The following is a 27,576-nucleotide window of genomic DNA, read 5'->3' as shown; positions in this document are numbered from 1 at the left end:
TTCTCGGATAAAACAAGTTGCCGCTAACGTGGCATCGAATGCCATCCGAGGACATATTGAGGTTCTTCTGACATGCCACCAGTGAACAGTCACACAAAGTTGAAAACCTGAAATAATTTAACTTCCGGCAAAATTCCGTGTTTCCAAATGCACAGTTTAGAAACATTGAGGGCAGAACCCAAGCAAATATCAACCCGGATGATGCATCTATTGATATCTTCATTCTATTCACAAATGCATGTCACGGTCTGTCTATTAACGTGTTATTCTTTTGAAGTCTAAAAGTTCAAGATCCCAGGAGATCCTAAAGTCTCTTGAGAGATCCTCTGGCCTGGTAGTCATAAGATGAATCTCTTTTCAGCGAGGAACAGTTTTAAGTTCAGTGTCGGCAATGAAACCTGCAAGTGGGCTTCGAAAATTTTGTGCGTCTGGAATGGGAGATGCATGACGCTAATCTGCTTATTATGTGGATAATCTGTTTTATCCGAGAGAATTCTATAAAATTATAGATGAGTAATGAGAGCGCTGTTGAGGCTGTAGTATTCTACTCCAATGGCGCACTGCATTCACTTTATTTGCATGAACTTCTGGCATATTTCTTGAATTCCCATTTTTGAATTATGGGATTCATACCTACACGGATGTTGGCCGATGTCATAGTAATTATCCTGCACTCTTATAGAAATAATTGAGTTGAGTATCAACAAAACAGCAGCAAACCGATAATTCATTAACTGCAAAATAACTAAATAAATATGCAGTATTTTAATATAAATACTTACCACGAGCTGAAACACTAATGCTCCTGGCGGTAAGGACTCTCCTATTGAGGCTTCGTACGGCGCACCTACAAACTCGGGAGCGTTGTTGTTGATATCCTGGACAATAACGTTTACGATGGCAACGGAGGACCTGAAAATATACATAATCGGGTATGAAAACTTAAATATATAGAACCCATAATGATTTTATTCTGCATATGTATTCTCTTTTTTGCTCTCAATGCAGCTAATAATATCAAGAAAATTATTTTTCACTAATCGTCAGGAAATGTTGAGTATTAAGGAGTACTTCATCATTCGTTCTGAAGATGTCGACAATAAATGCCGTGAAGATGATTACTCTTTCAATGACTGCACAGCGAATGTTATCCCAAACCTATTTTTATAATTCCTCTTCTGCGGGGAAGGGCGATTTCGACACCAGCCGTAAGGTTGCTTGACATAGGAAAAATACTTCTTTGTTCGTATTCGAAGAAACGAGCATAAATCGAAACCTGATGTTTATCAGCGTACCCAGCCATGTAGCATACATCCTGTTTCTTCGCGTTGCCAAAATCTGATTTCTCGTAATAATCGACTTCCGCTGAATTTTATCTCCGATCTTTTATCTCTTTAGAGCATTCAATCAACCATGAACCTTTCAAGATTATCTTTCTTTCTTTCTGTACTCACGCTTTTTTTTACAAATTACTTGAGAATTTCTCAAAATCATACTCTTAATTGTGAATCACTGTCAAAGTGGAATTTTTATTTCTGAATATGACTTTTTTCCTACTGACGTTTGTACCAATTCGAAGTCCATTTCAGCTGGCCTTAATATGAACCATCGCTTTTTTAATAGAAAAATATTTCTACTCAAAAATCTTTAACTAGTAATGAAAGGTGAGATTTTTATATATATATTTTTTTTTCTTTAATCAACACTTGTTAAAGGCACTCGCTTACTTTTTAATTCAATTTAATAAAAAAAAACAGTTAAAATTATTACATTCTTTCACAAGGGGATAAAACTCGATTTACATATTCCGCTTCTATGGTTGGTTTAAAGAAAATCGTTTATTTTGAAGAGTACTTCATAAAGTAAAGCAATAAAATAAAGTCAAATCCTACGATAGAATTTGGTTTCGAAATTTATTATCTTTTTTTCCCTAGCGATGGTAGCGTTGATTTCGTACCTCCTTTCGGACTCGAGCCGTGCTGAATCCACTGCCATAACGAAAAAGGTGTATCGATCCGGCTTCACCCTGATGGTGTCGAACGATTCCAAGATGTAAACCGAGCCATTGTGGGAATGGACACCAAAAGGAACCGTCTGACTTAAGCTGTCGTTCTGCTTGCTGTACCGAACGATGCCATTGTTACCCAGGTCAGGATCCACTGCTCTTACCTTAAGAAAAAAAACATTAAAAGACAAACATAAGCACCTTAAATGAAAATTATATTCATAAATACGTAAATTATTTCGAATTCTTTTATTTCTAGGGCGGGCGATTTTCTCAAACTTTGTTCCAACGATTACAAATGATCAAAAATTCAATGGGCTGACATCCTGACCATCCAAATATTGCTATGTGATGCGCGCCTTCGGAACCCGAATATCCCAGGAAAAACGATTTATTAAGAATCGGGGACTTGTTTTACATCATTCTTTACCGTGTTATACTTAATGCAAAAATTTAATTGCATTTGTCTCCATAGGTCAGTTCAAGGGCGAGATTCTGAATAAGTTTGATTACTTTAAGCACGTTTTAATATGAACTCGTGGTTCGCCTTCTCCACAAAGCTAATTGCGCTACTTCTTTTTAACTTAGGTAAATTGCAGTTATAATTTACCTTCAGCTTCAAGAAACTAAGAAACTAAGATTTTCTTCGTGAGAAGGAAATATTCCGCCTCTATCTCAGGCCATTCCATTCAAATTTGGTTGAAAAGCACTAAAATGTTCCTTAAATCCCGAATGTGATCTGAGTTTAGATATTTCAAACCCAAGTGTGCGTATTGCTTTTTCTACTACCCATGAAGAAGCCTTTGAACTCATTGCTTTTAACATTTAGTGGAGGGAGACAAAAATGCTCTTTAAATGCATTTTATCGATAATATTCACAATTTTTAGACCTACTCACGATACTTAAGGACTTATATCAAGGAATTTCGATTATACTTTACGCTATGAATTAAATACTTCATATATAATGTATATAAAATCATTTCACTAGTTCACAGTAAGGCAACCTAAACTTAGTGAATAAATAGTAAAACATTCCTTTTGCAAACAAATGTTCTTGTCGATTCCAAATGCGGAGCACATTACATCAATAACACAAAGCAGTTGGTAGTCGGCTCAACGAGTAGAACCACAGAATTCATATTCCAGAGGAAGATGTACAGTGTGGCTCCATCTAGTATGTGAGCTTTGTCTCCCACCTGCACACAAAAATAAACACATTTAAAAATACAAAAATAAAATAAAGGAAACGTGTGGTTACATATTATTATGTATGTTTGTAGGAGCAAAGAGGTTAGAAGAATGAATGGCAGTATAGCTCACCTTTCGCCCTATAAAGGATATCCAGACTCAGAAGCAAAGGATCAAGAAAAGAGAATAATTAATTGTCGACACAACTGAGGAATCCCTAAAATTAGATCTCCTTCAGGTATAAACGTTTTAGTTATAATTGCAGATTAGAAAAAGAAAATATTTCCGAATGAATTACTGCTTGTGCAGTGCATCGAAACTTACCGTCCCGACGATTGTCCCTGGAAGGTCAATCTCGGTCACCCTAAACGTATACACACTCTCCGGAACGAAGCGAGGATTGTTATCGTTCGCATCCAGCAGATGAACCTCGACCACGGTGGAACTCTCCTTGGCCAAAGGATTCACGTTCTGCTTTTTCTCTCTAGCGAATACCTGAAAGAAATGAGATTGAAATCAGCCATAAATCTTCATTTAGAATTAAATACACACACACCTATACATATCAACACACACACAACTGAAGGAATTAATTTTATAATACGCTTATCATGAAAATGTTTGAATTGTTGAGAGCGTGTCATCATTTCACACGTCAGGGGGCGTCTGTTATCTGATCGCAAAAGGAACGAGAAATTCGGAAATCAATATTTCTATGTGTAATATCTGAATGTTTTTACGAATCACAATTTGAATTTCTTTACTTCCTGTTGTTGACGGAAATGATGCCTCCGTTACTCAATGAACCAACAGTTTTTATTTATCAGATAAATCTTACTTCACGGGAAACATTCTTACTCCGAGTCGTGCATCTAACGAAGATATGAAACAGATGCTCTGCCACTCTTACATTCCTCTAGAAAACCTTTTTTCCTTTGACAGTTCTGCTCTAATTTGTAAGTCAACAGAAACAAGACACGCTTTCTGATCAAGCTGCTCCTTCCAAAGGGCTTCAATGTCTTAACAATAATAAGAAAATTGCAGCTCATCAAAAGAAAACTATGCATTCTTCAGACTTTAAATAAACGGTGCAGCTTATAAAATGCCATAACTTAATCCCGATTAAGCTCTGAGAGCATATTTTGCTCTTGTTACGCTTTCATCGCGAGATCAACTGGCCATATATTCCCGCGTGGGGTCATTGCCCTCCGTCTGAGACTCACCATCCGAAGGGAGACCAAGTCGAAAGCAAGAAAGCAATTATATGCGAGCGCAGTTAGACACTGAAATAACTTGCGTGGCAAAAAAGAGGTGCAGTAACCAAGATGACTTCTTAGCTGGAATTAACTATGGTGGAGGGTGAGAGAGAGAGAGAGAAGGGGGGGGGGACAGCTGTCTGTCAGTAAACCATTAAGTTTCTTTCCGCCGAATTGACTTCGAAATGTTTGTGTTTCTTTGCACAAAATGTTGACAGAGCGTCCAAAAATGACTTTCTTTGATTGTGGAATTTCGTATTTAACATAGCGCGTGCTATTCATCTCCACTACGTATTATATTAATGATTTAACGTTTAAATACCTGATTTTTTTAATTGCATATTTTAATAGCTAAAAGGAAATAAGCTCTGTTCGGATAGTAAAACAGGCGCGTTTTTTGCATGGGGGTGTGGCGCGTAATATCCACGTGACAACCTCCGGAATCTATATATTAAAACTACTTGCTCAGTATTTTCGCACGTCTGTAAACTAATTGCGATAAATTATGCCATTATGTTAGAACCTGCCAATTACAAGGTTAATATTATATACATATATAATATATTTCTTATCGCCTGAAGAAGTCATTTTTGACGAAACATGTTGCGTTTTTTTCAAATAAATGTCATTGTGTTATAATTCTCGGGTTTAAGTCAGTTAATTTAAAAAATGAATATATATATATATATATATATATATATATATATATATATATAGGTTTTTTAATCCTTTTTCCCAAGTAAGCAAACAGACAAGTAAGTGAAGTTTGCGGCTGCATGTAGTGGAACACTGGGTATATATTATGTTAAAATACCTAGCTTATAAAATTGCTTGGTATCTTTAATATATAACATACCCAAAGTAAAAAACTTTCTACATCTTACTCTCATCCTGAGATTTTTATTTAATGAGGTCAAAGCACCTTATGGCAACTTGTTTAGGTAAAATATTTATAAGCTCTGTATTACTTCACCCTTGGCATTTTTTAGGTCTGGCTCCCACTGACGAGACCTCAATAAAGGTCGAAACCGGTATGAGTAGTGACCATTACCTTAATGCATAGCATCATACATTTCCTTGCGGAAATGTGCTTTGCATTAGGGGAAAATTCTACGTGATCAAAACTTGCTCCACCTTTACCATTAGTTGCCTGGTGTTGCACTACGTGCAGCCGCAAACTTGACTTACTTGTCTGTTCGCTTATTTGGGAAAAAGGATTAAAACACTCAGCTAATAAAATCGCTTGGTATTTTTAACGTAACATATACATATATATATATATATATACATATATATATATATATATATATATATATATATATATATACTGTATATATATATATATATATATATATCTTTAACATATATATTCCTTCTAGATTCCTCCCCAGAAGGAATCTATAGTTTCTCTTCTTAAGCTAACTAACATCTCTAGTCACAGGCACACCTACTTCACTCGTCCAGGCTCTCCTCGCCTTGAGGTGATGCTAGTCTCGCTTTGTCCCTTAGGGTTTTATTTGGGAGTGTTTACCACTGTCTTGGGGAGGGCAGTCCGCTTGAGGGATGGATGAATATCCCTTAAGGGTTCACGCTAGCCATTTTCATGGAATGTTTTGCTTCTGCGTTTTGATCTTTCTAAAGATGGTTCATGAATGACCCTCTAACGAACTGGCTGCGTTTTATTCTTTTTATTTTCCCGCTCTCCTCTCAGCATGTGAAAACACCAGCCACTGATGGCTAACAAGTTCGGATTGACTTTCCGAATCGTGTGTAGAAAGCACATACGTACCCTCTTACGCTGTGTATCCTGTGTACGCTAGGAACGGGTCAACTATTTTCCACATGGACTGCTACCTCTAGCTGTCAAAGAATTACTAACAGGTTCCTTTTTATCTCCTTAAGGAATCTCCTACGTCAAGTAAGTTTTGCAACTCCTATGTAAGGAATTAATATAAATACGAAAATAATATAAACATGTAATGAACATATTATTCTGTTCTCTGTATTGCATTTATACATGTTTTCGAATTTTTCCAAATTAATTATGCAGAATATAACCATTCATACTTTCTCCAAAAGTAGGACTCTCATACATTTTCTTTCTCATAGCTTCACACTCGCAAAAGGATTGAGACCTACAGTATATTAGTACGGTTGGATTAAGGATTAGCCTTCATAAGAAGATTAGCAAACCTGAAACTTTTTAAGCAGCTTCAAGTATCCAAATAAGTACGAAAGCCTCACACAAAACGGTAACAATCGTCTCCCATTTCAGTGTGGGGAGAACCGAGCAGATATGCAATTAGGCAACCGCGATCGCTGGGAGAGAAAAATGCAGACTATTCTGAACTTCATCGAAAAATTAGGATGTTCCTCTTGAGACAAATTCGAAAGAGCGTTTCTTTGTCTTCCTTAATAACGATATATATCTTATCATGTTTTTTTTTCCTTTTAAAAATTAAAAAATTAACAGAATAAAACTACCAAACACAAACAATTCTCCTACAAGTGTTTAAATAAATAATCCCAAAATAGTCCACAATATTGATACACAATATATGTGCAAGTTTTAGGATACTGCACTTAAAGCAAAAAAAAATATTATTACGTGACACCTCCAGGGAGGCACCTACTCTACAACAAATACAAATAGACCAACGCCATCTACCGCCTATCATCACCACCATTAGTATTTCCACTGACAGTCACAAACGTCCATGACCACGGCGGGATTCGAACCCGCAGCCAAGATCACATACGCTAACCACTCGGCCAACCAAGCCGGCATTTGATAAACGAGTGATAAAAGTGTCAAATGTGTTCATTAAATAGATGATTGTCAAAGTCTCACTAAATTAAGTTTTCGTTTAAAATTTTGGAATAATTGCATGAATATTAAGAATTGTATTTGAATGAATCCAGTAAGTCACTGTTCTTGAAAATTAATCCACATTTTATGTGCATTTTCATATAATTCAACAGTTGTGATCAATATTAAATCGCTTATTTTCGAAACGTGCCTCAAAGTAAATCTGAATGTAATCAAGCATCGACCTAAGCATTTATAACACGACGAAACAGCACATTTCTTTTCGGAAATTAGAACATGAATGAAATTTACAAATAAACCCCAGCTAGGTATAAAGGGAAACAATAGATTAATCTATGGCATCATTAAAATTAAGATAAAATAGGAGAATCTGCATTATTAATTGAAAAAGAAATTAGGTTAAGAGGCTAAAAGTCAGATTAAAAAAGGATTAGTTTAATCACTTTGAAGTCCTTGCAAATTATAACAGTAAGATTAACCAAGATGGGAAAGCATCCTGTGACGAGGAGTGGAACATTAAAAATAAGGAATTATAAAAAAAACAGAAGAATTCATTGGTCAATTTAGAAAATAACGTGTATGAGGATTTAATGAAATCCCAGCAGGAAAGCTAAGAGTAGCTAAAGAAATTTCAAATGACTGAAACACATTCAAACTTTTCTTAAAAATCTAATACGCGATTTTCTCTTGGCAACAAAGAAGAAATTGTATTAATATATCACAACTGAGAGAGGGCACAATTACTGGGGAATAAATTTAACCCTGCAAATGTGCAAAACTGCTTGAAGGAATCACGAAAACAGAATAAAACATCGGGTGGCTCCTACAGGATGAAATACGTAATCTAGCAAAATTTTTATCTTCCACCTTATGCTCTAGTTAAGAAGTATGGAGAAATTTTAAAATGCTTTGATTAAATGCAAACACAGAAGATTTAAGAAGGCACAGAAAAATACAAAGTACTTACATCAAATTAGTCTGGAGCATGTGTGTGAACTGTTAAGTTTAGTATAAACGAGGCTTTCGATAAGGAAATAGTTTGAAACAGTGGTGTGCTTAAAGATCAATGAAGGGGGGGGGGGGGTTAACGAAGGAGTGATAATGGAAAACATTGAAGATGACACTGCTGGTTACATAATATGCACTTTAGCCAAACCAAAAAAAAATTAAAAGTGCTTTAAAATACGTAATGAATGAATGTGGCATAAAAACCTATTCAAATAGTTCCGCTTGCTAGAGAAACTACTAAACCATGTTATAATTAAGGTTCTTATTTCAATAAAATTGTGCTTATCTTATAAGCTTTATTACCAGCAACCTCGAAAAGAAGTACAGTACATGAAACGTCCCTCTTTCGCGGTGCGAGCAAGACTCGATTTTCGGGTGCAAAATTTCTGCGTCACATTGTGTTGGTTCATTCAAGATCACCAACGTTGCAGTCCTCTTTACCTTAAAACTTTTGAGGCCAAAGTTATGCCACAATCACTTGTAAATATTCTTTACGCTAATTGCTCACGACGGGACGATGGTAAACAAAGCAATAGCAACCGTCGGTTACTATTATGTTTGGGCTAAAATCAAGGTTTGAGCCTTAAAAGCACATTTACATCGCCAACTGCTTCGCGGCGTTCCTCTTTACCCACTTCCTGATGGCGTACATTGATTTTGTGGTGTCTTTCGGGCACGTCATTCTCCATAGAGAGGGAACCCCAAAATGGAAGCGAAGTGTTTTCGTAAAACAAACCTCTGAGTGCTACTTAACCGAAAGTGGAAAACAAGCAGGAAGAGTTGACCGAGCTCGCGATCGATTTTCTGTTCATTACTGATTGGTGGGCATAGCGGGTCAGACAAACTCGGCAGCCAGTTTTCTTCTCGTGCCATATAAAAGACATTCTGTTAAGAAGTAGTTTTCGGTAGTTACGTCTTTTGTAAAACAAGACGATGAGACTACGGGGACTGCAACGACACAATACCTGACGGCAGTAACGGTTATTTTAAAAACGCATACACGCTTCAGGGCAGTAATTACCGTTCTCGGTGTTTTCGACGATACTTCTCCGAACGGTCTTCTCCTTAAATAAATGTGGTGCAGAAACTCTTCTTCGTTCGCTTATTTTATCCTTTATGTTTCCAGGGAAACAGTAATTGCACGTTGTTTAAACAACTGACAACTCTTTCAAAAGGGAAAGCGTGCTTTTTCTGCTAAAAGAAACAAAATCCCATTTGGAATGGATTTTGTTTCTCTTTCAGGAGCACAAAAGGAATTTTCCCGTTTGACTTGGGAGGTAAAAGAAACGCAAATAATTATTGCGGGCGATTCAAGGGATCCGTCAGTTTTTATGTCTTCATTTAATCAGATATTTTCGCATTTGTGCATGTGTAAACGCAAACACAACAGGAAAACGTAAGACGGGCCATCTTTGTGAATATCTTTGTTCTTCCTTGAACTTCGTTTGTGTGATACACATGATGAGTTACGTAAACAGAGTAAAAGTAATTAATGAGGAACTGATGAACGTATATTAATGCATAACAGAATAACAAAGATCTTACCCTCATCCTCATAAGGTCTTTAGTTTCTCTGTCAAGTTTCCTGGGGTCCTTTACTTTAATGGCTCCTCCGGACCGATCGATCTCAAATGCACCCGATTCGTCTTCCAGTTCATAAGTAAATTCCGCATTCTCTCCCTAAACAGAAGATGACATTTGCAGTTATTAAAAATATCTTTTAGCATCGTATTGCGTAATCTTATCAGATAATTTCTTAATTAACACTAATTTTAAAAATAAAAATTCTTATTTAAGTGTAAAGATACAGATCTCGCTACTCTCTTTTTTCTTCTTGACATGCGCTAAACCTGGGGGGGAGGGTAGGAAGGCAACTTGTTTAATGAGTTTGGGGATTTTTTTAATACTGCGTTTCGAACACTTTCTTGTGTTCGAATCCTGTTATCTGGAGTGCAGTTGCTGAATTTAGTTGCTGAACTTAAAAGTTCAGAGCAATCTCCAGAAACAAACCCTGAAATTTGTGTTTTCGGTTACTTAAGTTTGACCTGAGTTTTACCACAACAGAATTCGACTGGAAGACTGGTTTGGCAGTCTGTATTTTTATTTTCCATTCTTACATGAGAAGTGCACATGAGAGGAGAGTTGTAAAAGTCCATCATTAGAGATGTGAATGAAATTCAATATACAAAAGACGCCACTGACTTGTAGATAAATTACAACTTAATGAATTACGAATACACTCTCATTGCGAACTCTGAAAGGGAATTGGTCAAGGCAGTATTAATTATCATTATTGGTTACTGACTTTGTCCGGGTTCTAGCTTGTTTGCGTTCGATTTTTCTTTCACTTCAAAAAAGAGAAAAATGAAAGTCGAAATCTGTAAAATAACTTTCTCATTTTATGAGAAAGTTATTTTACAGATGAGCATTCTGTGAGAATCCCTTATGATGTCCAGTAGAATAATACTCCTCCAACCATTCACAAGACAATATTACTGTGTAGAACTGGCATCGTATTTCTTCCGCAATTTTCCAAACCAATCACATCAAAGCAAATCCGTGACACGATGAAGAAATACGAACGCACTGATCTGAAACCAGCAAGAATTTAAACAAACGAATACGATAATCATCTAAGCTTTTTGGGTGAAATTTAAATTGCTGTCCAACCTCAGAAATTTATTTTCGGGTATTACAGATATCGTAGCAATAAATAAAGGGACAAATATTACTCCTCTTTCGCAAATCATGCAGATATTAAACACGTATTCAAGAAATAGACGTCCATAAATTGTATTCTACCAATAACAGGTACTTACGTGCCCAAGGCCTAAGTATCCTTGAATTTCCTAGCCGTAATACGCGCATAACGTGGTTGGCCCCATTCCTATTAGAATTCTTCTCTATAAATATGTGTGTGTGTTCTACTGGCTTGTTTGCCTGTTCTGAGGGACGAAAAATCCGCCCATAAAATATGTAGCACTATTTTCGAATATGTAGAACCTGACTTCTTTCTCAATAGAAAGCATTATAGGAGTTGAATTTCAATTAGTGCCAATGAATCAGAGTTTGCATTAACTAATGTATTTCGGCCAGGAAATGGTGTTTTAACACGCACTACATTTTAAATTCTGTAGAAATTTTTTTGCTTCACAGATTTAAAACTTAGTTTTATTTCTAATTTCACAGAGATGAGGAACTTCTGAAATTGCGAAAGTTAGAAAACTGACAGCCATAAAAGTGATCACCTTAACGCATTCCGTCTTTCAACTACCCGAAGACTCTTCTCACTTTCTTTATTAGGTGGCTTAAGAGAGAGAGAGAGAGAGAAAGAACACTTCCTATCCTGGGTTCTTCCTTCTCTTCACTAAAAGCTAATCCTATTTATTCACTTCAACTCCTTTATTTTCTTCTCCCGAAAATAAAACCCTACCATGCTCTCCACGACTCCAATACCCTCGGCAGCACCTCGGTCAGTTACCGCATCGCCTTATAACTGTAAAATGTGCGATCGTCTGCGAGCATACACTTTGAGATAATCGCAGAATTGACGAGCACGTAGATTTAATATTAAGGCCTTAAAGAGAAGCCGAGAGAGAGAGAGAGAGTTTGCACATTTCTCTGTGATTGTCGCGAATCATTTTCACTTTTCTGTCATTCAGAAAGCAAATCCTTATCTTCATCTCGGTTTGTAAGGTTTCTTTAATTTTCTTGTGGGGATCCAAACCTCATAATTGGCTTGTAAGTATATTTCCTTGGGCTTATTTTTAAAACCACTTGCCTTTATGTTCTTTTTATTTTTTTTCGTTTAAGCACTATTATTATTACCTTTGCATCAGAGACTCAAAGAATTTTGTCAGAATCTTATTAATTAGGTGTGAGAGAGGGAGCACAACCAGAGCGCTTTTCGTTTGAAGCAAAGGTGTGCAAAGGACATTTCGATCGATTCACGAAAAAGTCATTTGCAAGCAGCTGAAATTAGTTGACAGCGGAGGGCCAAGCCTCGATGGGATGAATTGACTTGAACATTTTCCCCATAAAGACAAGCAGCACAATTTCAAGCAAGATATTAGTTTATATTATTGTTAGCAATTAAGGCAGTCAGGATAGTATGAGATCTGCTAACTGTGTGCGTACTACAGTTGTTTTTTTCTTTCTTAGAAAGAGGAGTAACCCTGAGAAACGTCTGCCCCTTCCTATGAAACTGGATGATTCACTTTTAAAGTCCTTACGGGGGGGGGGCAGCATTCCCCAACATCATAAATTATTCATTCTGTGATTCATCTTTGCCTGTTTGTTATGTTAATTGTTACTGAAGTGTGAAGGACTCTTCTGTACACTTATTTTCAAAATTAGACTTACGTTATATACTATTAATTTTTTTCCAACGAGAGGCGCACCCCCCAAAAAAGGCGAAAAACTTTACCGTAGGTAGATATTTGGGTTCGCTATTCCGTAGACACTAGTATAGACTCATATACTGCACTTGCTGAATGATTACAATAAGCAGGGTGACGGTAGTCTCATTCCAAGCGATAAAAATCCTGCACTAAAAACATTTGTAACCATTAGTATGACTGTTCAATTTTTGACTTACACACTATTCAGTCGTTAACCATGGCCAATGATCAGTTAATTATATATTTAGACAACGAGAAATTATCAGAGTATTTACATATATACAATTAAAGCATGATTGCCGCTACATTTACCGTTCAGTTCAAAATGTCGAGTACACCAATTTTTGAAAATATGAATTATCTCCTGAAAGGTAACGTTATTATAATCATGATTCTCGTTGAAACCCTTGCTACTGGGGGAGCTGTTTTTTTCGAAGATACCTCAAGAAGGTATAATAACAGTAAGCAAAACAAAGCAGAACAAAATAAAATTGATATACTAACGTAGCATATAAGCGGGCTGGTTTCTAGTATAGTAAAATTCGAAGGAGTTTAACCTGCAAAATAAATTCCAGTTGATTCTTTCAGAATTTAGGAACAAACCTACTGAACACCTTTCCTGCGATAATTCCCTTCTGAGCATTCTTTGTGGATGTTTTGCAATATAGAAGTGTAGTGGGAAGGAATTAAATAGGTTAATTCCCTCTCCCTACACTTCAATTACAAGTTGTAATTTACTTATCTATATGTATAGGTCTAGATCAATCCCCTAAAATGTGGATACGATCTCTAATAACGGTGTCGTGCCGTAGATTTTCATTTGACAAGAATGTAATTCAGTTGAAATGTCCGGAACCGCTTTGTTCGTGTAACTTCATTCGTAATATACGATGACTAACTATGAAGTCTTTGCACGAGCATATTGCGGTCACGTTACTCGATTCAACAGAAACGGTTTCTTTCTAGTAAATGCTTACCGAATCCTCATCAAAAGCGAACACCTGGACGACCGTAAACCCTAACGGCAAATTCTCCATGACGGTGATGTTGTACATCTCAAACTCAAACTCTGGGACATTGTCGTTGACATCAAGCACTTGGACTTCGACTTTAGCCACTGCCGCCCTAATGCTGTTGTCTGTTTGGGTGGCCTAGAAAAGAAATAACGCCATTTTTAAGAAAGGCACCAGAACCAAAAGGTAAACAGAATTCGATATAATTATTTTTTTCAATTTATTCATTAAAATATCGATTCATACAAAATTAAGACATTTCACTGAAAAATCGAAATAAAACAATTCTTTTGTTATGTTTAAATTAAAAATAAGTGTTAAAAAATTAAAAATAAAAAAATTGGTATTTGAATTGGTTTAATGTAAATCCAGTAGGAACTAAAAACATCGTGTTCGGCTCTGCACCGTGATTTCTAGAAGAAAGCCCTCCTTTTAGTTTAATTTTGCGATATGCACGCACGCGTATATCCACAAGAGAGAGAGAGAGAAGGAGAGAGAGATCACGTTACTTAGAAAACAATTGTGAAGTAATAAACAACACAATAACCTTTCTATTCGTCTCTCGTTGCAAGCATTTCAGTGCTCACGAAAAACCGAATTAAACTGAGATGTTCTCACCTTAGACTGAAAATAGGAAGAAAACTCAGAGTATTAAAAGGAAAACGTTTCGAGAATTCTGCTTTGCAAGAATTATTTTGTGACATGCGAACGAACCAACAAGAAACAGTCATTTACTCGACTATGACATCCGTATTACGGACGCTATTTCCTTTTCTAATTACACGCTAGTAAACGAAAACACCGTAAAGGAGGAAATGCAATTATCCCCTTAGTTAATAGGGGGTCACTTTTTAATTTGCTGTCATCACTTATAATGCAGCGTGGAAATTACAGAGTGATCGTTCTTCACTCCGACATGCTCGCGCCTGTTAAGTGATTATCAAGGCATTTAGTTAATAAACTATTCCTCCTTCAAGTACTTTATTAGCAATTCGTCATCCGGGAATTACAGCACGCTGTCTTTTTGCAGCTGCAGAACTTGCTTCCGTCTTTTAAGTCACACTCAACAAAAACTAAAGACGTTCACATTCCTAACGGAGTTGGTCACTTCTGACTACTCCAATGGAATTCGATCTAATTGAAATTTAAAGTAATTAAATTATTCATATTTTGATACTTGACAAGCTGGATCTGAAATTCAAACCTGTCTGGACACACACTTCTCTAGTCTTCTGCATTTCGTTTATAAGAAACCGCGTTATAAGTCTCGGTGAACATGCAATTAAGTTAACATAAAAAGAAGAGCAATTACGAGAGGTATATGGTCGTTATGTACGTTAATAATAGGGAATGGATTCTTTAGGAGGCATCTGTTTCTGCTGTGTCTATACTGTATGGTTCGTGATTGATCAGTCTGAATTATGTAAAACGTACTTCAAAGTACACCAAACTGATTTATACTAGCAAAAGTAACGTAAGACGGCGCTGTAGAATTTAAACTTAATCTGGATCTACGCTTTGAAGTAAATGATCATATTTTGAGGGTTGTTTTTTAATAATTCCATATAATATTTACTTGTAGTAAATATATTATATGGAATGTTTACTATTCTGAATTTCTGGCTAAACTTTGCCTGCCTGGTTAGCATTTCTCTGGGCAGGTTATTCGTCTTTAAGGGGACGATGAATTTCATCTTCCGGTGTACGACTATCGCCGCACGAACTGGAGACTTGATAAAAGTTCCATGTTTGGTCATTGAACTTTTAGTCCATCTTATGTGCTAATAATGCAAATGAACTTTGTGCTAGAAATCTTCCCAGGGGGGGGGGGGGGCACATAAAGTACTTTATAAACAGTGCATAGTGCTAAGTCAAGTATATGGAACGCTCGAAAAGAGTGAATTGCCCACCCCCCCTTTGCGCTTATTACAGTATAACATTGGGATATATTGTACTATTAAATAGAGAAACCAAGCGATGTGTTCGCCATAATTTACCACAAACTTGCCACAGTATCTAAGCGCCTTATGTTATCTAATTAGACTAAAATTCATCTCAGGGGAGAACTGGAGTCCACTGTAACCAGCAAGTTATTTAATGGCCAAATTATAGGCTGGATCATTCCAAGAATAAAAACGGGCTAAATGAACAATCGACCAAGAGGAAAGTGAACTAAACGAATACCCATTCACCTAATAAAGTGGTCTGCCACTGAACCTAGTGAGAGAAGCAAAAAAAAAAAAGCGAACACATCCTGCCTTCCTTCTATTTCGTGTGAACGCTTCCAGAAATGCTTTCATTTTTCCTCGGTGCCAAACATTCTCGTAATTCGATTAGTGCGCAATATGAGTTTCAAAATCACAAGCTCGAACGCAATTTAAAAATATTTGCAAACTTCTCGCTGTTATCAATGATTGAGTTATTGATAACAGAAATCATCCTGATAATTTCCTCTTGTTCTTATTGATATAAACTGTGACTAATGTACAGTAATATGAACTATATGAGAACATTTATTTTATTTTTTGAGTTTCTCATAACAGCAAGAGGGCCTTTTATTTTAAGTCATTTTTGCGTAATTTGAAGGTATATCATATGGATTATTTCGTTAAATGCATTTAAATTTACCAGGTAATTAAATATTTAACGTTGTAATAGCAATGTGAAATTGTAGGTGGCAGTGCCAGTTTCCTAATAATCAAAAATGCAAAGTCATTTTTGTGGAATAATAATATAAATTTAATAATATAATCAATTTAATATTATATTTTTTAATTTTGGTTTCCTATAAAACTGCGGTTTAAATTTTTGTTTATCTGCATTAAAATAACTATTACCCTTCGTTAGTGATAAATTTACTGGAGAAATCGGTATTATCGCGGGCATGCAAACGACACACTGAAGAGAATATCATCATTATTTATTGAGAAAATTTGATATGCAGTTAAAGAAACATGAAATAACTTCCTTGGATCCGGTAGATGTGAAGGCAGCATACAGAATGGCTAAGTGTTTCATTAGTTTAAGTACCAATCAATGCTAACAATGGCCTATTAGGTAATCCCACCAGACACTGATTAGAATAAAGTGTTAAAGCACGATTTACAATTTAGGTATATTCTATACAACTCAGGTAATGCATGCATATAAAAATAAAATAAACATATAATATTGTCTCTAATACAATATATTATATATAATACAATACAGTATAAGTTATATACCTACAATACAATATTGTAGGTATATAACTTAAAACGCAAATCAAGAAGACAAAAAAGAGACGTAGTTTTAAGCAAACAGAAGTTTAGTTTTCATGGTGATATATCCCTCATTCAGTGGCTCATAATGTCGAATATATTAACAATAATTACCGAATATTGTACCATAAAATATATTTACATTAAATTTTTTTTTAAAAAATTAAAATTGTGGGATAGTAAATATTATAAGATAATAATGACTGATGATAATAAATAAATAATTTGCAAGATATCTTTGTAATTAAGGAACATTATTGGATGATACAAGATGTAAATAGACTGTCAGTATGATCAAAGGAGAACGGATGTCAGTTTAATGTGGCTAAGGAGATGTATTTGGGAATGAAAAGACTACCATCTTTGTAGCATTAATGAAATACTGCTAAAGATTGGGAAGTGATGGTCAGTGGTAAGTCAAACTTCAGAGGGCAGACTGCAAAAATGGATAAAACAGCATACGATTGCCTGGTTACTGAAGAAAATCCCGACAAGCAGAGATAAGTAGGTTATTACTCGGCTTGGATAAGGCCTCATCAGGATTATTTCGCACATATCTGGTCATCTGGGTATCTTAGAAATGCGGAAGAGGGGGAACGGATCCAAAGATGAATATTTCTGGGTTACAGAAGCTGGTTGATAGATGGGGATATGATAGAGACACAAGTTAAGGGGATTTGTAGGATTGACGTGGGAGAAATTTTTCAGAATATCACCAGTGTGAGAAAAACTAGCGATTTGTCTCTGGGAAAAAAAGTAAACGTGTGGTCAACAAGAACGTGAAAAGTTGATTTTTTGCTTTAAGATTAGCGAATGAGTGATATCGTTTGCCGGAGTGAGCTGTGAGGGCTTTGTTAGTGAACGAAAACTGTTCTCAGGTCAGTTTTGGATAAGTTGGGAAGTGATGGAACAATTGACCAAGGAATATCTTGATAACTGTTGGTCAAGAGTTATCTTGATAATATCGATGAAGCAAGATGTTTCTTTAGTGGCACATGCCGAAATGGGAAAGTTTGCACAGGAATGCGAGCTGCCGATTAAGAGCAGTCATTTCGTGCCTATTCTAGGAGTTATGCAATTTGAATAGTGGCAAAATCAGGAAATAAAAAGGATTTTTTTTGTAAAGCCCTACTTTCAATATTTTAAAATGCGTCTTTATAAAAGCAATATATCATTCCTCTTATATAAAGGAATTATTTCTTTGTATAAAAAAGAAATATATTTCGTATAAAATATTTGTGTGTGCGTGCATACACGCATATAAATAAATATATAAACACACAAAGCAGACTCCTTAGCTTTTTTTTTTCTTTTCTTTTTTTATTTTTTGAAAAAGTGATCGTACTTTTCATTCTCACTGGGTGGAACCTACATTTTGACCGAAGAATGAAATAAGAAAAACATGTCACTGTGCCTGTTATTCAATCAGATGTATGGACATACAACACTCCCCACACAAGTAACGTCATCTAAAACAGTCTAGGCGGACGCATATGACGGTGCTATATATTCTTAGCGCATGCATCTCCCTCGCGCACGTTACAGCGAAGGCTAAGCCTTTCGAGACGCTATGAGGTGCCTTGATGACCTACTTCTACACTTTCTCTCCATCTTAACGCCCAAGGATAAAACCTACAATTTCTGCATTCCGCCTTACTTGTACGACGCCCTTTCAGGTCAGAGGCCAACCGTTAAAAAATGTTACACGGCAGCGATGGATGAGTATCTTCTGCGTAAGGTGTCACGTATTTCTCAAGATTTCGTGAAGGAAGAACAAAAGGGGGAAAGTTGCATTAGGCCGTGTTCCTAAAACCGTATGCCGAGTTACTACGGCCAGTCACACCTGTAGTAGGTGAGAAAATATGACGGATGTAGCGAATGACATCATCTGCCAGCAGGAAGCCATCGACAGTTATCCGAAGAAGAAAAAGATGCGGCCTTTGTAATGGTCTTGACCCGGGTGAGTTCACAGCGGAAGTTCCGCTTCCTCATCACGCCTAATATCCTTTCTAATCTGTCAAACTTTTAAACCCGGTGAAAGCCAGCTTCCTGCAGGTACGCTTTCGTTCCTTCCAGAGACAATTTCCTCAGAATCGTAACTCAGTCCACTAAGTACGGGTCAACACGAATTTCAACCTCAGTTAACTTTTGTCGGTTTAATGTGCTCGTTACGGAAACTGGCTACTACAACTCCTCCGATGAAATCGCACTATAATACAAAAAATGTACGCAGTATTGTCAAAAATCGCTGTCTGCAAATGGCAAATTAATTAATTATATATGCGTTTACATATATAGAATGCACTAAGGGGAATATTTCAAACATCATGGATTAATTATTTGAGTGGATTTAAGGAGAAGGAAATATTTTTTTTTTTTTAACCAACATGGCTCTGATTCCGGAAGTGCAGGATATTCAACACTTGACGATTCTGCAGCTAGTAAAGCTTTGCTGCCTGAATGAGTGCGCACGAATCGGGAACTAGTCGCATAGCCTGATTCCCACGAGCATTCGTGGAGCTTGTAAAATGTTCCACGAAGTGTTATTATATTGTCCAGATTAACTGCATGCTTTTACTGAAAAGATGCCAGGCTAAGTTTTCAAACGAGGAGTTAACTTCACAAAAGAAGGGAGGATATCCGCCAACTTCAACCATTAAGGAATGCAGACAGCGATTTCCTAATCGACAAGTGTAAACCTGGGTCTGGGGGGGGGAGGGAAGTTGACTGTTCATCTGAACATGACGTCGAGGCATTTTTTTCTCTGAATATGACTTCAGGCATTTCATCGGGTTTGGCCGGGGGGGAGGGAAGTTGACTGTTCATCTGAACATGACGTCGAGGCATTTTTTTCTCTGAATATGACTTCAGGCATTTGATCGGGTTTGGCCGGGGGGGAGGCTACTTATCAAACTGTCATCCAATGGTCTGCCTTCCTCACTCCTCAACTGGATCTCCAAAGTTGTCACTAGTTGCTCACTACTTGTTATGTTGGACGATTTCCTCTCCTCAATTTCTCCTGCCCACTCTCTTCCTCGTGTATAAAATGACCTGCTCTCACAGATTTCCAATCCTATCCATAGCTTTGCTGATGACAGTACACTCCGTTCCTCCTTTGTTCGACAAACATTGTGGTGCTGAAGTATTGGAATCCCCAGGATCTACCATAACCAGGAACAGGAACTCGGATCTCCTGGCTATATCCGAGTGGGGCAAGGACAACCTTGTAAACTTCAATGCCACCAAAACTTAGTCCTATCTGATCTCTCGCAAGAAAGAGCTCGCAATCCCCCCCCCCGCTTATCTCCAGTAATACTGAGATATCCAAACACTACACTCATATTTCTCTTCTTAGACTGACTTGCTCCTCTGATCTCTCTTGGCACAACCTCATTTCAACTTTAGCTTGCTTCTACAGCCGCTAAAAACTTGGTGTACTTTTTCGAAGAAGACATTACTTCACACTTTCACTGCTGCTAACTTTATACAAAGCCCAAATCCACCCAGCCGTGGAATATTGTTCTCATATTTGGGGTGGTGCACAAAAATCCTCTCTAAGATTGTTCGATTCTATCCAGAAGAGGGCGAACGAGCTAATTAATGACCCTTCTCTCACAGACGTTCAGTTTCTGCCTTGTGTCTCTTCTACAGGTACTTCCATAGACAGCGCTCTGCTGAATTGGCCACTATTATTCCTCCACTCTCCTTCAAAATCACTAAAACAAGAGCCCCTGCTAACCAACACACTTTTACAGTCCATCTTAAAACGCACTGAACCAACTTCACTGCCTCCGCATTTATTCCATCCACTTCTGTCCTTTGGAACAGTCTCCCCCCCCCCTCAGCCTTTCCCAAAGATTACAACCTTCAGCTGGTCAAGTAAAATGTGAACATATTCCTCCCCTCTATTCCTCTTGCCCACACACGGCGCTAATATGCTATATGTCTTGCAGCCTTGCGTGTGTGTGTGTGTGTGTGTGAATATAAACAGCACAACGAAGGTTTTCAACAAGTATTAGGCGAATATCCGCACTGCTTAGTGGCTTATCCTGATGAAGACGCTGGTTAAGTTTGTCGCTGCATGCTGACAAATTAAGATTTACAGGTGAAATGGATTTGCTAACAAAGCGACCTTCACTGGGGATGGGGGTGGTTAAGAATCATACTGAGCAGATTTATTTCCTCGTGAAAATACTCATGAAACAGTTGAAATAAATTGCTCACTCCGGTTTCGACCAATGTTCGATGTGAATTAATTCAGAATTAATAAATGGGCACCTGCATGTTCAACCAACATCTCGGTTAGGAAACACGCTTTGAAATGTTTTCCTCTTCATTTTGCCGTAATCTTAATACAGGTTAGAAATCACACCTACTAATATACCCTTTTGCTTCAGTCACTTATGTGTTGCCAAATTATCCCTGAGAAGGCCTACAATATATAAAGAAATTAGTAAATGGGAAGGAAAAATCGTTCAGTCACGGCCTAACATAAATCACTAAGAAGGGTGTGTGTGTGGGGGGAGGACACTTAATAACATCAATAAATCTCGGAGAATCTTTCGAAACAATACAAATAAACTTTTAATTGGGGAATACTCTGCAATCATGGATGAGTTATTTTTAATGATCCCTCTTTCTTTCATTCGCATAAAGCTTACTTGGAAGCGAAGTTCGATGAGTATCATTAAAATCTGCTTCAGTAAACCAATGCAATAAACCAATATTTTGATCGCAAAGAAATTTCAAAATATAGAAAAAATGTACTTAAGTGCGCTTCTTCTATGAAAACGTTCAGATTTTTTAATGCGATATTTTTCGTTTTTTTTTTTAATTGGGTATATTTTTCCTTATTTAGAGTATCACGCCATGTTTGGATGCTATGACTAAGTAATCAGTTCGACTTACCTGGATAACCAGCCTTAACACATGATTAGACAGACTTTCTCGGTCTATTTCTTTAATCAGATACAAATCAGCCGTCTGTTCATGCATTTCGAATACCCCATGCTCGTTTCCTGAAAGACAACGTCAAGGAATCAGTTTACGTTAAGGATGACGGAAGCGAGACAAGAGCTAGATTATTTTGCTTAATTAAATAAAACACCTCTTGAACGATTACATCTTCTACACTAGCAAAGTTATGTATGAGTTCCAATAAAATAATCAACAAAATACTATTTAAAATGATATCACTATTAGAAATGAAAATGTAAAAGATGATTCTTCAATATTAACATCGGTACTAACTCGACATTATCTGGGTAATATATATCAACAAGTGTCCAGAGAGATAAAGCCCGAAGATAGTTTGTTTATATGTGATTATCTCTCGCCATTTGGAGGAGGGAGAGATTAGTCACAAAATATTTCAGGCTAAGTTACATTCTGTACTCTCTTCCATCACAAAAACTGCATTTACGTAAACGTTTTTGTAGCTCTCGCAATTAGTATATACTGGTTACGAATACTAAGATGTAGTTCGATATGATTTATTAAAAGCATTGAAAATAAAATATTACACGTTGGTCTGAAGCGTAAGCATTTGTTTCGAGACGTGGAGCTTCGGTTCAATGACAATTTCTAACCCTTCATCAAATACGGTGTGCAACTTAAAAGAAGAAAATCTCAAAATAGAGAAAATATGAGATAAAAAATTCGATTAGTAATTGGGAAAAAAACTTAAGTGAAGTAAGATAATTAAGGAAAATATGCTGATTCTGTTTCACTCCTCATACGAGCATTTAACTATTAAAGACGCGATGCAGAGCTCATGGCTTTTCCATGATCTCTACATTCGGACATTAAACTCAACTGACACATTCAGAGAAACCTCGTGATTAGAACTACATTTTACAAGTTGCTGAAACTGTTAGAAAATTTAAGCTGTTCATAATTTCATCAAACCACTACGCACCGTAAATGGTGCAAAACATATTCGGTGGTAAGCTTCAATTCTGTCTTCGCTGTTCATTACCAACAGAATGTCCTGTTTTCTATAAACTGTATTTGTGACTTCCACCTTAAAGTTTTAAACTGATAATACAGTAATACCGTGGGAGAGATAAGAATTTTTTTTATCATTTTATTTTTTACACAATTCGGTAAGAAACCCTGCTCTATAAGCCGGACACGAAAGTTTTTCTTTTCGTGAAAATCACGAAAATATTCCCCTATTTATGACTTGATCATAAAGAGTTTTTCCCTTTCCGTACCAAATGCAATAATCTTTTGCAAGCTTAGTTCCAAACATGCGAAAAATGATTTTGCGCATGTTTCGAACGAAGCGAATGCTATGGAACAAAAGTGCTAATCGCACACTTACGTTGTATTGGTATTTAACTATCGCACATCTTAAGAAAACAAATAAGACCATAATTAACAGTTTTGCTATTAATGGGTGTAATGATCGAATGGCTCATTATTTTAATGATATGTGAAGCATAATCATTACTGTAGTCGTAAACTATTGTAAATAGTCACCCAAAGAAATGTTCTACATACCTTGAATAATCCTGTACCGTAGAGGTGCATTTACTCCTAAATCTTTATCATAGGCATGTACAGGGGGATCCATATTCAATTTTACCCGTATTCTGGCCCCCTGAAAAATTAAAGCGAAAACGTTACTGATGTTTTGAACAAGTAATCAGTATTTTTTTAGCAGTAAAAAATCTCACACATTTAAAGATAATTAATGTTATGTTTTCGTTATTTCAAGGTGAATTAGAAATCAGTTCGCAATTAAGTGAATCAAAGATTAATTTTCTCTGCAATTGTGTTATGAAAGCCAGAAAAATATCGAAAAAAAAATTGCGTAGTTTTGTTGGTTTGAAAAACCTAGCTGGGTAAGAGTGAATTAGAAATTAGATTTCTAGTTGTTGGCAATAAAACATTCGGAGATGGATTAATACATGTTCTTAGAAATGTAAATTATGAAGCCTTAACAGATAACACTAACATATTAGACCGATATGATAATTTTCTCGCTGCAATTGCAAAAAAGGGCATCTTGGCGATTTAAGTGATCTACGGTTGAAATACACATGTTAGGTCAACAAAGAAACCAAACTGACTAATTGAAAGCTCTAAGGGGAAAATGTTGCATATTTTAGAAATGCTCGAGTTCTATAAGTTTCAAGTGGTACTAATTTCACTGAGGTTCTCGATGGGTTCTGTAAAAACAAGAAATAAAGACAAGAAAACAAATCCATATCACAAATATGAATTTGAGATTTAAGTAATCATTTACTGAAAATGAGAAAAAATTGATGTCACAATGTCCGTCCCAACCTGTAGTTTTAAATGGACAAAATGATCACTTCAGTGATTGTCGTCGCAGTTCTATAGAGATAAATGGGCATTTGCAGATATTCGTTAGGACACTCTCGTTACTTAGCCGGACCTCTCTCAAGCAGTTCAAAATATCATCTGCAACATTCTCACCTTATTTAGTATGTATTTATACAACTTCCTATGATGTCTAAATATATATGTGAATCGCGCAATAGTTTATTGGATACCGAAGTGATGCGACGTACTATAATATTAACATAAAGTAGGAGGGAAACTACTTATAAAAATGCTGTAAAATAACCGTGAATTTATATTCACGGTTATCTTGGTTATCACGGTTAAATTACTAAAAAATAAAAAAATAATTAAAAAATAATTTAAAAAAAAACTCCCACCAATACAACTATTTGTGCAGCATGTCCATTTCTCAATTGCCCATAGCAGGTAATTGAGAAATGGACACAGAGAGAGAGCGAGAGAAAAATCAAATTCTGACGTGTCGTAGTCTGTTCAATTTCAGAGTGCCCTTAGTTTTATGTATTATGGTAGTTGTATTATCACGGATATAATTTTTAAGATTTTGCATTAATTGTAAAAGAACTAAATTTTGATATTTTAATAAATCATTTTTCTTTTCAGAACTAACTGACTTTGGACCAGATTATGTGCAGAACGACAACATGATTCGCCTTTAAACATACAAAGCCAACTTGCCGTCTTCCTGTTTTCATTACACCTAAATCTGACCTGCTCTATCTATGAACACAGCTTTCCTCGCAATGGCTTAGAAGGAAAACATACAAATGTTCAAGAACTACATCAAAAGGTAGTTGTTTCCTTCTGAACCACTTGTCCACACGTGACACTGTTGAATTACAGGTTTGTCGACCTCCTGAATGTGTATGGTGGGGGGGGGGGGGTGATGTATAAATACTTGAAACAGAAACTCATTCCATACAATAAATCCAACTCGTAATCAATTTTCTAATGGTATTATTATTTAAATCTGAAAATTTATTTTATTTCTTAGGAAATAATTGATGCTACATACTGAAACTCTTTCGTCAAGAACTTACATTCCCATTCCACTTTTACAAAAAAGAAAGGAAAACAATAAGTGTATTTCAGCTTCTTTTTCCCCCCTCAGCGGATGGGTGCTTATTGGGAGAAATTCTGCTGCTCTCAAACGTGCTTGAATAATCGCTGGTGCAGTTGGATTTGTTGGAGTATTTTTAGTAACCAAGTCAAATCCCATATTGTTTCTTAGCCGAATAAGAAACTCAAAGAGTTTCATGCCGAATATAGTTAAAACTATATAAAGTTCGGCGATTCCAAGCGTAAGCAAGTACCTGGATACTGCAGCAACTGACCCTTGAAGGTAGTGCAAGCTGAGGCAACTCATGTAAAAGGTGGAGCAAGATCCGATCACTATTCTTGATATTTACCCATAATTTACTCATAAATTATAATTAATACTTTAATAGAACACCTCTTGGCAATTCTCATTAAAGTGTGGCAAGTTCTGTTCGTTACAAACTTGGTATTAACATGGTCTACCTACTCACTGATGAGACCTCAAAAAAGGTCGAAACCGATCTGAGTAGTGACCTTCTCTCATAATGCTGAACAATAATACAGCTCCTAGGAGTTAAGTTCACATTATGGGTAAATATCAAGAATAGTGATCGGACCTTGCTCCACCCTTTCTATGAGTTGCCTCAGCTTGCACTACCTTCAAGGGTCAGTTGCTGCACTATCCAGGTATTTGCTTACGCTTGGAATCGCCGAACTTTATATAGTTTCTATATTCGGCAAGAAACTCTTTGAGTTTCTTATTCGGCTAAGAAACAATATGGGATGTAATATCCCTTAACTTAAATAAGTTCATGTCGCCGAATTGAAGCGTTTGGCTCTTCATTATAATTAATACCAAGTCAAATGTTTTTTTTAAAAAAAAAGAAAGAAAGAAACGAATATCCATCATGAATATTTTCGCACTGGATTTATATTACACTGTAACAAAGTAGCAGACTGCTTATATATAAAATAAATCGTCCACGTTTATAAACAGAATTTTTCTGTTAATAAATTAGAAACTCAAACAGCCGAACTGTGTTAAGAATTTCAACAGAAAAATATAAATTTCTTGATAATGCGTGTTTGCCTTCGGCAAAATCATTAATAGTACTTTGCTGAAGACAAACCCGCATTACATACAGCTCATCTGTGCGACTGTGATCATTTTCAATGATAAAAAAGGGCACGTGAACTTCGTTGATTTACCACAAAAGGTACAGAGGTCATTTAATAATTTTAAAGTTTATTTGATTATGGCACGTTACACAACTTTTTGCTAATAAGCCGTTTCTTTTCCCTACAAAAAAAATTAACTGTTCCTCCAGTCTCATGAGACTTTTTTTGCGCTTAATATGTCGCTTACAAGAACTGCTTGATCTTTTCCTTGTTGCCCCAATTATAAGAAACACGTTATCTTAAGCTAACAAGAATGATGAAGACATGATTGTAATACAAAAACCTGCAGTTAATCTGTATGTTAAAACATGACAAAGATTTTATCTAACAAAGCTGGGGGAAATGTCCTGCTTCCGATTTAGGAAGACTTTGAATGGAGAAAAAAAAGCTACTTAACTCAGCTCTGTATTTAAAATGAATCTCAGTCACTTAATCTTTGACTATAATTCTGTATAAAATAACTGGATATTAATGCTATTATCTGGTCATAAAGATCAGGATAAAGTAATCCATCCACTATTGTTTTCTGAACAACTTGCGAAACAGGTTGCTTAATTTTTGTCTTAAACATGTTGGGCAGGATTCGCCAGTAAGAATTCCGTAGAAGTTAAATACAATTATCATCCTGATTTCCAGATGGGACTTAATGCAAACATCATTGCTTCTCTCTCTCTTTCTCACATGCACACAAACATAAGGAATGAACAGCTGTTTGTTTTTCTAAAGTCAATAACATCATAGCAAGAAAAGTGCAAGGACATCATACCGTAATTGCCGCAGCCTCCAGAACGTGCGTCTTGTATACCTCCCTCGTGAAAACAGGGTTCTGATCGTCTGAGTCCTTGACCCGTATTGTCATTGTGGTAACTGTACTCCTACTTTCGGGAGAACCGTGATCCTGGAAAAGAAAATGATAATTAGAAGGGTTATGGACGAGGGGTGGCACACGCGATTATGTCATGCACTGACATGGGACAGTCGACCTCAATGCATTTAAGGAATACCGGCAGGTGGTGCCGAAATCCTTGACCTTATGTGCACTACACCCTTCGCTGAGAAGACAC

At 36.4% G+C, this 27,576-nt stretch overlaps 1 protein-coding gene across 2 annotated transcripts in view; it reads right to left on the bottom strand.

Moving 5' to 3' along the window:
- LOC150104400 (protocadherin Fat 4-like) overlaps positions 1–27,576 on the bottom strand; it is a 345,892-nt gene that overhangs the window by 176,409 nt on the left and 141,907 nt on the right. For both annotated transcript variants that reach the window (XM_090396350.1, XM_090396351.1), the window contains 8 exons: positions 27,279–27,410; positions 23,468–23,567; positions 21,872–21,981; positions 13,668–13,841; positions 9,836–9,970; positions 3,521–3,691; positions 1,958–2,169; positions 783–912 (listed from right to left, as the gene is read on the bottom strand). In XM_090396350.1, coding sequence (XP_090252476.1) covers positions 783–912; positions 1,958–2,169; positions 3,521–3,691; positions 9,836–9,970; positions 13,668–13,841; positions 21,872–21,981; positions 23,468–23,567; positions 27,279–27,410 — 1,164 coding nt within the window. The remainder of the gene's footprint in view (positions 1–782; positions 913–1,957; positions 2,170–3,520; positions 3,692–9,835; positions 9,971–13,667; positions 13,842–21,871; positions 21,982–23,467; positions 23,568–27,278; positions 27,411–27,576) is intronic.

Source organism: Typopeltis vanoorti, chromosome 8 (assembly GCF_054136105.1).
Source record: "Typopeltis vanoorti isolate ZY-2024b chromosome 8, IOZ_Tvanoo_1.0, whole genome shotgun sequence".
Taxonomy (NCBI): Eukaryota; Metazoa; Arthropoda; class Arachnida; order Uropygi; family Thelyphonidae; genus Typopeltis; species Typopeltis vanoorti.
This window is presented reverse-complemented; position numbering and strand designations above follow the sequence as displayed.